At 55.7% G+C, this 15,171-nt stretch overlaps 2 protein-coding genes across 2 annotated transcripts in view; one reads left to right on the top strand and one right to left on the bottom strand.

The window, feature by feature from the left end:
• The window catches only part of LOC146424144 (uncharacterized), a 502,567-nt gene that overhangs the window by 149,419 nt on the left and 337,977 nt on the right, over positions 1 to 15,171 (bottom strand). The window lies entirely within an intron of this gene.
• Positions 10,492 to 15,140, top strand: LOC146424158 (maestro heat-like repeat-containing protein family member 7). The gene is made up of 13 exons (XM_085043953.1): positions 10,492 to 10,518; positions 10,672 to 10,820; positions 11,079 to 11,226; positions 11,459 to 11,646; positions 11,729 to 11,866; positions 12,152 to 12,257; positions 12,433 to 12,570; positions 12,825 to 13,001; positions 13,129 to 13,284; positions 13,444 to 13,524; positions 13,916 to 14,012; positions 14,179 to 14,244; positions 14,533 to 15,140. Exons 2-12 carry the CDS (start codon positions 10,681 to 10,683, stop codon positions 14,235 to 14,237), a joined length of 1,428 nt encoding a protein of 475 aa, XP_084900079.1. The 5' UTR covers positions 10,492 to 10,518; positions 10,672 to 10,680; the 3' UTR covers positions 14,238 to 14,244; positions 14,533 to 15,140.

Genomic DNA, 15,171 nt, shown 5'->3' with positions numbered 1-15,171 from the left:
GGGCTGTTGCTAGGGCCTGGGGCTGCTGCTCCCATTTGGGATCCAGTCCAGCCAAAAAGCAGCTTGGCAGCCCTCTGAAGAATGAGCTGCACCTCCCCCAGCAGAGTGGGCAGGGAGCCTTCGGTGCCCAGCCAGGCCATGCAATGCCCATGTGTGAGAGCATCCCCCTGGCTGTGGACTCATCTGCACGTTGGCTGTGGAGCCTGGCTCTGAAGCAGGTGCCCGAATCCCAGTGCATTGTCTTCAGCTTACCAGGGGCCAGGGTGAGGGAGATCTTGTCATCCTCCATGTTGTCCTCCATGTCTCCAGCAGCAGCCCCACCTGGTGCAGCTCCTCCGGGGGCTCCTTCTTCCCTGGGGTGAGAGAGACCAGGCTGTCAGTGTTCTGCCCAGGGCCCCAGCTGAAGTGCGCCAAGCAGGACAAGCAAAAGCAGCTTGTGTGGTGGCCAGCAGCGCTGGCAAGAGCAGCTCAGGTCCAGCATGAGAGCTTCGTGTTCCCGTCCCATGGCCCCTGCTCTGTGACACAGGCATGACAAAAAAGGCTGCGTTCCTTGGATTTTTATTGCCAAGGTATTTGTGTGGAGCTGTCACTTACCAGGCCAATGAATCCAATGGACCATGTGGCTCTCTCCCTTCTTCTATGGCTGATGAACATCCTGCACCCAAGGACCACACAACAGGTCATCCAAGGATGGCCTGTCCATGGAGTGCACGGATAAACACCACCAGATGAGCTCTTGGCAGTCTGTGGAGAGGAAGCAGAAAGTGCCAGTCAGTTGGACAAGGCTCCTCTCCACTTTGGCCCACTATTCCTGAGCACGCCCAGGCTATGCCAGATATTCTCAGAGCTGCACCTAAGCTTTCCTATGGATTCTCTGTTTTGAAGGAGAGTAGGACATGTGCCACCTCCTCAGCAGCTGCCAGAGCTCCCAGCACTGCTCTTTCCCCCCATGCCGCAGAGATGAGGATGCACCTGGAGAGAGCCATTCTGGCAGCGGGAGCTGGCCCCAGCTGATGCTCCGGCCCTTGCTGAAAGGGTGCTCCCCGCAGACCATCTGGTGAAGCACAATGCCCAAGGACTGTAGCTGGCTCACCATGGTACCATCCAAAGTTGTTCCATTCCGAGGGGCTGTAGGCCAGTGTTCCTCGGAATACACATGCAGTCCATCAGGGGAAAGCTGCCTGCTCCCAGAGCCTTGCCCCAGCATCCCTGGGCATGCAGGGGCTGCACCAGCGGCACGCCAGGCGAGCAGCTGCCTTCTTGCCAGCAGCACCTGGGACTCGTGTACAAACTTGGGCTCGTACAAGAAGCCACTGGGCTTGCAAGAGGGCAGTGGAAGCCCTGGGAAGGCCCAAGCGTGGCATGCAAGGGAAAAAACCCACTCAGAGGTGGGAAAAAACATGCCCCCATCCTCCCTGCCTGCATTGCACCACAAAACATGAACAAGCCCAGGAAAACGAGGGCAGCGGAGCAGTCCCAGCCCTTCCTGGCCTGCACACCAAACTGGCTGCTGCACAGGTTCTGGCGTCTGGTCTCTGCTACCCCTATGGGTGTTTTTGTCAGGCTGGCTGCCCCGGCCCCAGTCCTGGGCACAGAGGGTGGCAAAGGCTGTCAGCAGGGCTGGAAGCTGCTGCCCCCTGCCCCCCACCCCCACTCAAGAGCAACTTGGCTGAAGAGCCAATGCCATGAGAGGCAGCAAAAGGGACAATCCCCAGTGCCCCAGGGCCCAGCTTGGGCCCTGACATGCTTGGCCATGAGAAGCCCGGAGTGGGAGCGAAGCCCTGGCTGGGCTCACCTGCAAAGCTGGTGTACACTGCCTCCTGGAGATAGGTGCCACAGCTGAAGTCAATCAGCTTGGCCTGTCCCGTGCACAGGTTGATGATGATGTTCTCCAGTTTTATGTCCCTGTGCAGGACCCCGCAGCTGGTGCAGTGCCTCACAGCCTCCAGGACCTGCTGGAACAGCTCCCACGCCACCTCCTTGGACAGGAAGCCCCGTGCCCGAATGAAGCGGGAGAGGTCTTGAGAGTGCTCCGGGTGCACCATCACCGTTCAGAAGCAGTAGGGGAGCTCAGCCCAGTCCAACAACTGGATGATGCTACAGCACTCCGTGAACACCTTGCTCAGCAGGACTATCTCCAGGGGTGCGCTGGTGCCATCGGGCTGCAGGAGGAGCACCGTGCTGTCAGTGGGGCTGATGCCATGCCAAGACTCCACAATGATGCCCTCAGCCAGCCCGGGATGCTCTGCGTCCTCCGCTGAGCCCACGCTCCCACTCACTCCCTTCCTCCCTCGCTCCTTCCCTCCCTGCAGGCATCCTGGCGCCTTGCAGCCTGCCGGGCCCTGGCTTATCCCCACGGACCCGGCACACCCCGCTTTCTCCCACTGGCCCCAACGGCTCACTCACCAGCTCGGCCTAATGATGGATGCAGCTCCGGGACACACATTTCATGGCCACCTGCAAGCCAAGGGGAGCAGTGGCATGAGCTCGCCACCTGTTCTGCCGAGCCCTATCCTCCTCCTCCTCCTCCACCCACCGCCAGCCCTGCCACTCACCGGGACGCCATCCGCCATACGCATCACCGAGTAGATGCTGCCGAAACCACCTTTGCCCAGCAGCGAGCTCACCTGGCACCGCTCCTGCAGGGCCTCCTGCGCCTTCCCTATGGGCGACACGCGGCCGTCAGCGCTCGGCCTGGGGCCACACATGGCCCCCGACTGCCTCTCCACCACACCAGGCCAGGCATCCCCCTCTGAACAGGGCATGGGCAGCTTGGGGCTGGTGGCCGGACTGCCGAGCAGCGGAGCTCAGGCTGGGGAAGCCGCGGCCGAGGTGGCAGGAAGGGCTGCGCCGTGTGTGTCCTCCGCAGGCCCCGGGAGGAGCCGGAAACAGGGCTGGGGCTGGGCTTGGGACAGGCGGAGTCAAAGGGTGTCCATGCCGCCCCAGCCCCAGCCATTGATTCTCTCACTTGATTCTTATAGCCCTGCTGCTGAAATTCCTAGAGAAGAGGAGCAGGAAAAGCACCCCTGGGAAGTCCATCCAAGCCAGGAACGGAGGCCCTGTTCCCCCTACCCTCCCAAACCCAAAAAGGCTCATTCAGAGCTGGAACCACTCTTGCGGTTTTTTGGGAATATTGGAGCGAGACTAAGGAGGATTTTTTTGGTTGGTTTGTAGGCTTTACAGAGGGTTTTTGCTTGTTGGTTTGTAGGCTTTACAGAGTTTTACTTAATACAGTTAGAATTTACTTGTGAGATTTTGCAGTTAAAGTTACAGTGAAAATTAAGAAGATAATCAATGAAAGAAAATGTATCAGACACAAGGAGAAGATGTTCCTGTTATGGAATATTAAGTGTGTACAAGAAGGAATTTGTATATCATATGCAACTAATTATATTTTTGTTTGTATAGCTAATTGTATTATTGCTTGAATTGTTATGGTTTGTTAGACAGTTTTGTCATTGTTTGCTAGCAGCTATTTTTAATGTGCTACAGTAATTATGAAAAAGTATAAGAGCAGCAGCAGAGAATAATAAAAAACTTCTTTCAGCTTTGGATTACAAGTGTGTGTGTCACTATGTCCGTCCCAACAAAGTGACACCTGGTGACCCCGATGTGATCCCAAGAGCCTGCCTGGAGAGCAGGAAGCCTGTGTGGATATCAGGGGAGACAGAGTCCAGTGGAAGAGAGAGTAGCACAGAGAGCTACCAAGGTCCAGACCGTCTGCAACCTTTTAGGGTGAGCCGCTGGGAACAAACAATGGGAGCAAATACATCCCACGAGGAAAAATCAATAGTTAATATATGGACATTGATGTTAAAACGACGTGGCATAAAATATGATAAGTTGATATTGCAACTGTGATATTGTTACTGTAGTGCAAAAGTCAAGGGATTGAGGCTACATGTGCCAAACCTTCTAGCATACAGACATGGGAAACAGCGGGACAGCATATTTTTGATCTTGCTACTTGTGGAAATGATACTGCCAAGGAATATATGATGACATGGAGGTTAGTTTTAGAGACATTGAAAGAACTGAAAAAAGAACAAGGTGCTACAGCAGCTGGCACGGCAGAGAGAACAGAAACAGACAATGCTGGAGGGACCGGGGACATTGTGGCAGGGGGGACAGGTGGGGAACATGCTGGTGCAGCAGAACATGTGTAGTTTCCAATACCTAAGCCACAGAGGGCTTCACTTCCACCCCCTTCTAATCCTGCTTCTCACTCTGCTTCCCATATTCCTGTCCCTATGAGCTCCTTTGATCCACCTTTACCACCAGATGGGTGCAGTGACAGTGATGGAGAGGGTGGGAATGAAATTGCACCTTCAGCACCCCCACTGCCTGCTGCTGCACCCCCGCTGTCTGCTACCACTAATTCTTTTGTGCAAGGCGTGAAATGATCCACAGCGGTGAGTCAAAATGATAGCCTGCCTTATAAAAACACATTAACTTTGCAACCCATATCTGTAACTCTGGGCATACCTGCCTGTGTGAAAACTGTCAATGGCCCAGCCTATGCCTCTCAAAAAGTTAAGGATTTTTTACATCTGTGGGGTATCTCTCACAAATTTGGTATTCCTGATTCTCCTACTGGTCTAGCTGTTGTTGAACGTGCTCATCACACACTTAAAACTGTTTTAGAAAAACAAAAAGGGGGAATGCAAGGGGAAACTCCACAGTCCAGACTTTTGAAAGCTGTATATACAATAAATCACTTGACCATACCAGCTCATTCAAACAATCCCTCAATTTTAAATCATTTTTATTCTTTGCAGTCCACCAGTGAAACTCATTTGCCTTGAGCTAAAGGGTAAGAAATTTTCTCACCAGCCAATGGGAAAGCCCCTGGGACCTTGTCACTTGGGGGTGTGGATATGCTTGTGTTTCCACAGATACTGGACTGCAGTGGGTGCCAGCAAGGTGTGTGCATCCTGACTTGCAGCAGAATATCCCACTGCCTGTTCAGCCAGATCCTGCGGATAACAGCAACACAGGCTGATGACCTTGGAAGAGTGGTTTGGGCTACCTCTGAATACCCAAGTGTGGAAAGCATCAAACACTGGTGACCAAGGAGGACTGTATTGCACTGTACATCCTTATGATCAAGGGGTATTTGCTTTAGATTGGCAGCATCCTGATCCTTCAAACAGGGCATTTATCCTTTTAGAGAGACCAAGACATGAGGTAATATCTTGCTTTATATGCCACACAAAGGAGCACTCTGCATGGGTTTTATGATGATGTATTTCCTGTGAGCAGAGGTGGTTTTGTGTATCTTATCGCAGAAGTTCTTTATGCTCTAAGTGTGATCCTCATCGCCGTGGCTCTCTGAATCCAACTAAGGATCCAAACATTGAGATTTGTGCTTTTGAATGTGGGAGGAGTTACTCAGTGCCTCAGCACTGGGATGTACTGGAGTACAAATGGCAACGAATAACAGAAAAATGCATGCACCAATATGGGGCTTGTCAATTTTGCTCAGCTTACTGCCTGCTATTTTTGCTTGGCCTGTTAATCAGCCGAGAACCAGTGTATGGGTTATCCTGGCCAATGCAACAGGGCAAGATACTCTGTGCTTAGCTACTGCTTCTCCTGACAACCCTTTTTCTACCTGCCTTGTTGGCTTGCTGCTAGATGACTGGCTAGAAGCCTAGAAGCCTAGGACAGTTAGCATGATTTTAAAATCACGCAATCACGCTGATGCTTGGGATCAATGGTTTTCATACCTTCCCCGTGAGAAGAAATAGAGCTTTTAAGATCTGTGAAAATGGACTTTTATGTTAAGTTTAATTACTCTGTAGCTAATCAATCCAAAGTGTGGAAGGTTTCTCCTAACCAACCCATATTTTCAAATGAAAGTGCCTGGTGCAATTATAGTTCACCACATATCTCATGCTCTACTAGCATTGCTATCAGAAGTGGTTTTTATTTGTGGAGACCAAGCATGGGCTGCGATTCCATCACATATCAAGGGAGGTCCTTGCAGCTTAGGACGACTCTTACTATTAACACCTAACACATCTAGGATTTTACAGCACAAACCACCACGGAGAGGAAAATGCAATACCCATACCTGATTGTGATGACAGCATCAATTTTTGGCCATTAGTTACTTGATGGGCTGTTTCCTTCTTTACTCCACAAGTAGTAGCTGCTAAAGCCTTGGGACTGTTAAACAAGCTAGGATGTTGGTTAGCTCGTCAGACCAACACCACTTCACTTGCTCTAGCCAGATTATTAACAGATGTTGATTCAGTAAGGCATGCTACATTGCAAAATAGAGCTGCTATTGATGTTTTGCTAGTAGCACATGGACATGAATGTGAGGAGTTTGATGGAATTTGTTGTACGAATTTGTCTGATCATTCAAAATCAATTCATGCCCACATTAAAGAATTACAAACAGGTGTGTCAAAATTGCGTGAAGAAACAAAATCCAATTGGCTGTTTGTTTGACAATTGGCAGATTGCGGGATGGATTAAAAATCTACTTAAAATTGGATGCCTGATCATGTTGATTAATTTTTGCATCTTGCTCATTCTGACGTGTTTATTGTCTTTTTTTGCAAAGGGCCCTGCAAAAGTCAATAAATGCTGCCTTTGTAATACAAAAGAAAGAAGGGCGACCTGACAGCTTCTCTGAAAGCCTTAAAGAGTTTGACCAAAAGACAGTCAGAATTTACTCACGAGATTTTGCAGCCACAGTGAAACCCACAGTGAAGGCCAAAAAGATAATCAGTCAATGAAAGGAGATGTTCTGGACACAAGGAGAAGATGTTCTTGTTATGGAACATTAGGTGTGTACAAGAAGGAACTTGCATATAATATGTATCCAACTCTACTTTTGCTTGTATAGCTACTTGTATTACTGCTTGAATTGGCATTGTTTCTTAGACAGCCTTGTCATTGTTTGCTACCAGCCAATCTTAATGAGCCACAGTAATTGTGAAGAGGTATAATAAACTTTTACTTCTTCTGGCTTGGATTACAAGTGTGTGTGTGTGTCGTTACGTCCATCTCAACAAAGCGATATGGGCAGCCATGGAGGCCCAGGCTGGCTGCCAGCCCCGCCTCTGCCCACTGCCCCTTGTTGGCAGCACCCAGTGGCCGTGCCCCGGCAGGGCCCCCTTGCTCTCCTTGTCAGCAACCAGCCCAGCCCGGGCACCTCAGCAGTGTCCCCAGCCTCCCTCCCTCCCTCCTGCTGAGGATCAGCCTCCAGGCCTTGTGCCACAGGCATGGCAGGTGCCTCAGGGAAACGCCAGAGCAGCTGGCTGGGCTGTCAGGAACAAGGCAGCTGCCTGGGGGCTGCTTAGGGCTTCTTGGCACCCAATTCCTCAGGGCTTCCCAGCACCCCAGCCCTGCATGGGCCTCCTGGCCCCTTGTAGCCTCCTGCCACCCACCCTGTCACATATCTCCCTTTGTGCCTTCCCACTGTCTCGTCCCGTTCAGGGCCTGCGCAGCACCTCATCCCTTCCCAGCCTCCACCCGCTGTGCTGCAGGGAGCAAGGGCGTTCCCTCAGGACACACCAGTGCTCAGGGCTCTCCCCAAACCTGAGCCATGCCTCCCACACCTTGTGGCGCCAGTTGCTTTCCTGTGGGATGTTCTACCTCACCCGAGAGCAAAGAGGGAGCTGGAGAAAGAGCTTGCCAAGCTGCTCCCAACCCTTTACCAGCAGTCCTGGTTAACTGGAGAAATCCCAGTTGCTCAGAAATGAGCCAACGTAACACCAGTGCACAGGAAGGGTGGGAAGGATGACGCGGGAACCGCAGGCCTGGCAGCCTGAGCTTGGTACCAGGGATGGCCTTGGAGCAAATCCTCCTGAGTGCCATCCCATGGCATCTGCAGGGAACCAGAGGGTCTGCAGGAGGGTTGGAAGGCTTTGCAAGGGGATCAGGCCAGGTGGGGGTGTTGGCAGGGTGTTGAGGGTCCTGTGGGGGTGTTTGGGGGAGGTTGGTGATGTGGGGCTGTTGGAGAAGGAATTGTCTGGAAGCTGAGAGGTCTAGGCTGGAATTTGGTTCAGCTCCAAGGCAGCATCTGTGGTTTTGCACAGCTTTGGTTACAGAGGGCAAGAAGAGTATCTTGGACTTCTTTTGTTAGTGGTCCTGATTCTCATGCAGGGAAGAGGAGGGGAGAGCTGCACTTTTTTGCCCACTTAGATATCTCTGTCAGAGACAGGATTTGTGTTTTTGCAGTATACTCATTTGGTTGGGGTACTTTTGTAACACTGAGGGGACCTTCATTCCTTGAGAGCATTTATTCCTGAACAGAATTTTTATATTATTATCCCTTCATAGAAAACCCTTTGCAAACCAAAGAATGGCCCCTTTTCTTGCCTATAATTAGTGCTTGTTTTTTGTAAGTGACTCTCAATGGATGATGTTAAGGTAAATGAGTTGCTGGTTTGAGTCAGGAAGCAAACCAGCAAATCTTTTGCATTCTCAGGCCATGCCAATTGACTTGGGAAGTTTGCAGCTCTTTTGAGCTCCTTGAGTGGAGCAATGAGAAGTAACGCTTTCCTGAATGTAGGATGCCTAAATGCCAGATTGTTCTGTGCCTCCGCGGCAGAGGTGTCTCTGTGCTGCACGAGATCACTTCAATGAGAAAATAATTCCAGGATGGACTGAGATCTTCTGACAGATACCAAGTGCTGCCACCAGTGGCTCCAAGTGCTCCTGCCAACAGCCACCTGCAGGAAGGAGCACAGACAGCAATGCACGCTGGCTTTGGCTGCCCTCTGGCAGAGAAGCCCCCGGGAGCACAGGTCTCTGCGGCAGCAGATGGGCACCGGCGCTGCCAGGGCTTGGGGGGTGGCAGGTCTGCTTTGGCAGGGACTCTGTCACACCTGCTGACTGCAGTGCCCCCCGGGCCCCAGGGGTCAGAGCAGCATTCGTGCCCTGGCCCACATGTTCCCTGTGTGTGTCACACCCCCGTGTTTGGGATGGCCAGCAGCCGGGAGTTTTCCCAAGGAGGCTGTGCCAGCTTCTGTGCAAGGCCCCGTGCCCTTCCCGCTGTGAGGGCTCCTGCTGCTGCCCTGAGCCCACAGAGCAGGGGAGCATTTGCTTCTTGTTTGAGCCTTTCCTGAAGTTCCTTTCGGGCTGTTGAGCCCTTCCTGAAGTTCCTTAGGCACTGGGGACAAGGGATTCCTTTCAACCCAGAGCACTTTGGGTGGGGTGTGGGCAGCCCCAGGGCAGGTGACAGTGTGTCCAAGGGCCCCTTTGTGACACGGTGCAGCATGGTAACCATGGAGTGTGATGGGGCATCCGAGGGCCCTTTGTGACGTGTCGTGACATAGGTGCTGGCAGCAACACGGCCACGCCAGAGTGCTCGGTGCTCGCGACGGGACAGGACGGCTCGTTCGTTGCTGCCCCAGAGCTCTTCCAAAGTGCTACTGCTGCAGCTGACCTTGCAGCCAGACTACAGCACTTGCTGACTTGGAGCTTTCCAAGGTATCTCCCATCCCCGTGGCCACTGCCACCGAGGCCAGACTGTGGGATTCAGGGACCTCAATGTCTGTCGAGGAGACTCCTGTCATTGGGGCAGGAGCCCTCGAGATCAGAGCACAGGACTTGCTGTCCTGTCGTTTTCCTGAGGCTTCTCTGTCGCAGGTCCCCTCAAGGCACCACTGCGGGACCTGTTGACTCTGACCTTTCCCAAGTGCATCCCTCTTGCAGGTGCTCTTGTCAAAAGTGACATGGCGGGCAGATTGTCCAGCCTGTTTAGGGGGAAGAAGAACAAAGGCCCTGCAACTGCCCCAGTGCAGCAGCTTGAAGAGCTGGAGCAGTTCCAGCCACTGCTGGCCGGTGAGTGGCACAGCTGGGCCTCAGGACTGGTCCCTGCAGCCAGCTTGGCCCCATCCCATCCCAGCCCCTGTGGACATGCCCACGGACAGGATGGAACAGGGGCTGGGGCTGCCCCCACCGGCAGCCGTGCTCCATCCTCTGGGTATCCCAGGGCTGTCCCTGCCTGGGCAGTGCAGGGCTGGCCTGTGTTCTCCGGCATGTCCCGCAGCTCCTCAGCTCTCGCTTTTTGCCAGGTGCAGGCAGGGACTGGACACAAGAGCAGGAGCCTGCCCGTGGCCACTTCCACAGAGCAGTGCAGGTAGCTGCAGCCATCCCCACCTGGGCTGGGCCTGCTGTCCCCTCTCAGCCAAGCACTGCACTTGGAGCACTCCCTGGAACATCCCTCTCTTCCTACCCTGCGTTCTCCTGCAGATCCTGCAGAGGTTCCTGCAGACAAAGAAAACCGCCGCAGCAGTTGAGGGCACAGCTGAGCCTGACTCCAGGCCGACCGAGCTGCAGGCAAAGCCTGATTTTGGCACAGGATCCACTGAATGCACGGGCAGCTTTGACACAGGGAAGGCTGACATGGCACTGAATGAGGGCATGGTGATGAGGAACAGTGACACCGGAACAACTCGGGGCGTGGCAGATACTGACACCATGCCCCCTCCGACTGTCGTTCATGCTCCTGTTCTGGATCTTTCCAAGGAGAATACTGTTTCTTCTCAGCAGCAGGTGAGCAGCTGGAGGCCTCCCAGGATCCTGTGGCCCCTTAAGCCACATCCACTGGGCCCTCTTAGCCTTTGAGGGCAGCGCAGTGCAGTGGGAAGGGAAGCACTTTTTCGGGGAAGCTGGGGAAAGCACTCCAAGTCCCTATGCGTCCTCCAGGTGCAAGCCATGGTGAGGAACATTCACAAGAAACTCATCTCTCATGTCACCGTGGATGCCAGCCTGCAAAGTGCCATTCTGAGGATGGCTGAAGAACGCCCTGCTGATGTGGTTCTGAGCCTCCTACACTGTGCCCCAAGCTGTGACAGGTGCGGGACAAAACTGCCTTGAGAACTCAGGACTCAGCAGCCTTTGGGGGCCCATGACCCTGCAGCGCCTGTGCAGTGGGGTCTGCCAGACAGGTGGAGAGCTCCAGGACACTCAGGCCCCTCTGTTTCCTGAGCCTGCTGCCACGCTCCCTCCCTGTCCCTCAGGGCACCAGGGCTCTGTCACACGGCCCCAAGGCAGCTGCACAGGGCATGGTACTGTGGCTGAAATGCCCTTGACACAGAGCTCTGGTCCCACAGAGCTGCCACCATGATGTGGAAAATCATAGCATCATCGGGACGAGCAGTGGAGAAGGTGCTTCCAGCACTGCTCTGTGTGATGGAGGACTGGCCACGGCACAGCATGGCAACCTCCGATGGGGACAGCAAGGACATCTTTGCCCTGGCTGTGAGTTTCTGGAACTGGCCTTTGCAGGTGACCCTGCAGGTCACCTCTCCAGCAGCTCTCCATCCTCTCCCCGCCCTGCATCTCCCTGCCTCGGGCGCTGGGCTGAAACCTGGGCTAGGGCCAGGCTCAGGGGCAGCAGCAGGCCGGCTGCTCCCCCTGCGTCTCCCCTTGGGCCCTGCCACGTGGACACCTTGGCACTGAGCGCTGTCTCAGGGTGCTTTGTCTTTTGCAGGCAACTGTGGCGCTGTGGGTGATTGCCCAGGTGCCCCAGTGCCATAACACAGTAATCCTTCATTCCCCCCGCCTGTTTGTGGCTCTGCTCTTCCAAGTTTTCATCACCACAGGGCAGATGCCAGAGAAGGTTGACAACTTCTGGAGAGCATGCTGGGAGGAACACCACCTTCCCACCAATCCCAACAGGTCCCACTTGTCCTGTCCTTCCCATGCCCTTGTGTCCAGGGCCAGTGCTCCCAGCGTGACCCGGGCTTTGCTCTGCACACAGGTTTGCAGTGCAGTCCATCAAGGCTCTGCTCTGCCAGCTGTGCTGTGACGATTATGTGGTGGCTTTGGAGCGTGAGCACATCTGGGACATGCTGCTCTGTGCCGACACCCATCACTACGCAGTGGGTCTGCTGGCCAGGTGAGACCCCCTTCTCCCTGCTGTCCCCGGCACTGGTGCCCTGTGCCCAGAGTGCCCCACACCATCCCCGTGGTTGTGGGTGACAGAGCCTTGTCACCGAGGGACGGACGAGCAGACTGGAAGAGGCTGGCAGAGGAGGTTTGGGGCCCAGGAGCAGCCACCTCCCAAAGGGTCCACATCCCCTCACAGGGTGCTGGGGAAAGATCAGACCTCTGTGAGTCAGTCCTGGGAGAGGTTTGCCCACATGATTGGCTCAGGGTCTTGGAGCCTTTTTCCCCCTGCCAGGGAATTGCACCGTAGCTTGTGTACCCCGATCACCATCTGCCTGCTCAAGGTGCTCGTCAGGGAGGAGCCACGCTGGGATCTGCCTGCCCTGGCATTCCTTGTGGAGGTGAGCCTGATGGCCATCGCTGCCTCGCTCAGCTGCCTCCCAGCTCTCTGCCCTCTCGTAGCCACAGCTTCTTGGGATGGTGCCCGCGCCCTGTGCTGCTGCTGCCTGGGCCCAGCCCCGTGCGGTTCCAGGTTCCTGCCAGCCAGGTCTCCTGTCACTGCCCTGTGCCTTTCAGGTCCTGGAGTGTCTGGACCTGAAGGAATGTGGTCGCAGGATGCTGCAGATCATGTCAAAGCACCTGCAGAGCCAGAGCAGGGAGAGGTATTGCCTGGCGCTCAGAGGCCTCGTGGTGCTCAGCAAGGTTCCCTCAACGGTGAGAAGGAGGCAGTGGCTGAAGCCATGCTGGCAGCGTGGGGCTGGGGAACGCAGCCCCTTGGGCTTGGCTGGGCTTCAGAAGCTGAGGCAGCTGCTCCCAGCTCTCCTGCCTCCTGCTTCAGCTGCCTGAGTGCTTTGGGACAGGCCTTTGCCCTCTGGGCTTGGTGGCAACAGGGTGGGCTTGCAGTGCCAGGGCAGCATTGGTGCTGCAGCCTTTCATGGCTTCACAGCACAGCCTTGTGTTCCACACAGGGTGAATACATATGCAGACTGTCTGAAAGGCTTGTGGAGCTGCTGGGAGATGCAGACGGAGAGGTGGTCGGGATGAGCCTCTCTGTCTGGAGGAATTTATGCCAGGATGAAGACAGTGAGATACCCAGGACCACCGCCCTGATGCTTGCTGAGGCACTCCTGCCACTCTTCGAGAACGTAAGGCTCCTTGCCCCCAGCCACTGGGTGCTGCCTGGAAACTTTGTGCCCTGTGGATTTTTGGGCCTTTGCTCAGGTGGGCCTGGAGAAGTTAGTCCTGAGGTCTTATGCTCTTCTTTGCCACCAGGACAACAGCCATGTGCAGCTGCTCTCCATTCACCTCTTTCAAAAGGTGATAGAGTTGGTAGCGAAGAAATGGAAAAAGTCTCTGAAGCCAATTGTGAGCCAGAGCGTGTTCTCACTTTTAATCCACTGGCATGATGAGAACCAGCGTGTGGCAGAGGTGAGGACTCGTGGGATGCTGCTGCATCCCTGGGAGGGGGCTCGGCTGCCTCCTGCCCCTGCGCCTCACCGGCTCCAGCCTCCCCCTGGCTATGGCACAGGGACACAGCTCCTGTGCCCTGGGCTGTGGTGCCATCTCTGGCTCTCTACTACTCTCCAGGCCTCTCGCGAAGCACTGCTTTGCATGGCCAGACACCTGAAGAGGAGGGACCTCAAGGAGCTGCTGAACAAGGGGCAGCAGGTGAGGTTCACCGAGTGCCTGGCAAAGGGAGCCTGGGGAAGCCCCAGCCGAAGCCTGGGGAAGCCCCCTGCCCCCGGTGCTAAGTGTGCGGGGCTGCCAGCCGTGGCCCTGCCCAGCGCTGCTCCCCACACGCCGCTGCCTTCCCCGGGCCGTGGGGCTCTTGCCCAGGCTGCTCTGGCCCCGAGCCGGGTGCCCACGGAGCGCCGGCCCAGCCGGGCTGTGGGGCGCGGCGGCACCGCGGCTCCCCGGGCCGCGCCCGGCCCTCTGCCCCCTCCGAAGCCCACCGCCAGCGGCTGCCGGCCGGGCCTCGGGGCTCTGCGGGCAGGGGAGGCCAGGGCTGGGCGCAGAGCCCGCGCCAAGCCTTCCCGCCGCGCCCCGGCGCTCTCTGCAGCTGACAGAGGACGAGAGCCGAGAGCGCATGCGCCACGCCCTGCCGCTCCTGGAGACCCCAGGAAAGGCCCTGCGACAGGCGACCATCGGGGTCATGGGTGAGCCACGAGCCCAGGCTCCCTCCATCCCTCCTCCCTCCCCGGCCCGGCCCGGGCTGAGCCCTGCCGGCCCTGCCGGGGGAGGAGGCCGTGTGGCCCCAGGGCTCTCAGTGCCGCTGCGGGGCAGCTGTACCGCCCGGGGCCGTGACAGGCTCTGCGTTCCCAGGGGTCTTGGGACTGAACACCATGGAGCGGCAGGAAGAACTCCTGTCAGGAGCTCAGTGAGGGCAGGGTGAGTGAGGGCAGCGGGGTGTCAGCGCGGGCTGGCGGGGGGAGCTGCAACCCCTGTCCTGGCTGCGGAGGGCTCTGCTCCCTGTGCGGATGAAGGGTGGCTTGGGCAGAGCACGGAGAGGTTCCAGGGACAGTGCGGGGATCCGTGGCCAGCACCTTCGGGCTGATCCCGCTGTCTCCTGCTCCCTCCTGGCCATGGCAGGAGCTGGGGGGGATGGCCCTGGCAGGAGTGTCTCCTTGGGTCCTCGCAGATCCTGGCTCTGACCATGGCTCTTCCTCTCTGTTGCAGCCCATCAAGCCCTGAGCCAAGATGACAGCCCCTGCTGCTCTCCCTGGGAATTCAAGCCCAGTTTTCCCAAGGAGCTGAAGCACTGGGGTCATCTTATGCATCAAGAGAAACAGTGTCCCTACAGCAGGACCAGAAGACAGAGCAGGGAACACCACCTCTCAGTGTCACTGGAGCTCCAGGCACAGCTGATACTGCTCACAGCTGAGCCTGTGTGAAGCTCCAGGAGCTCCTGCCTGTTGAAGCTCCCTCCCTCCAGCTCTCAGACCCTGCCCATCCCCTTTTTTCCCTCCCAACTCATCCCTTCGCTTCGCTTTCTATTAATAAACAGTTTGGCTTCTTCCCTTTACCTGCGCCTCTGTGGAGCTGAAGCAGTGCAAAACCTGAGCCCTGGGACACACAGGTCCCTGCTGCCATTCTCTTCCGTGCTGTGTTTTGTGCAGAGATGAAGAGGAACGAGGGCAAATCGGGCTGGAAAGGTCCCTGTGCTGCAGGTCCAGTTCCACAACATTGTGGAGTTAAAGGTCTTGCTGAGCACAGTGAAGGGGACAAGGACCCTGGATTTTGGAAGAGAAAACTTGCATATGCTCTGAAGACAGCCATGAGGGACTTACAAGAACTACAAGAATTTTCAGTTTCAAT

The sequence above is a fragment of the Lichenostomus cassidix genome, unplaced genomic scaffold, assembly GCF_008360975.1.
Source record: "Lichenostomus cassidix isolate B80296 unplaced genomic scaffold, HeHo_3.0 HiC_scaffold_42, whole genome shotgun sequence".
Classification (NCBI taxonomy): domain Eukaryota; kingdom Metazoa; phylum Chordata; class Aves; order Passeriformes; family Meliphagidae; genus Lichenostomus; species Lichenostomus cassidix.
The sequence above is the reverse complement of the archived record's forward strand: the minus strand, read 5'-3'. Positions and strand labels throughout refer to the sequence as shown.

Coding starts and splice junctions, on each gene's coding strand:
- LOC146424158 (XM_085043953.1), top strand. CDS start 10,681: ATGGTGAGGAACATTCACAAGAAACTCATCTCTCATGTCACCGTGGAT. Junction 10,821..11,078: donor TGTGCCCCAAGCTGTGACAG/GTGCGGGACAAA, acceptor CTGGTCCCACAG/AGCTGCCACCATGATGTGGA. Junction 12,258..12,432: donor CCCTGGCATTCCTTGTGGAG/GTGAGCCTGATG, acceptor TGTGCCTTTCAG/GTCCTGGAGTGTCTGGACCT.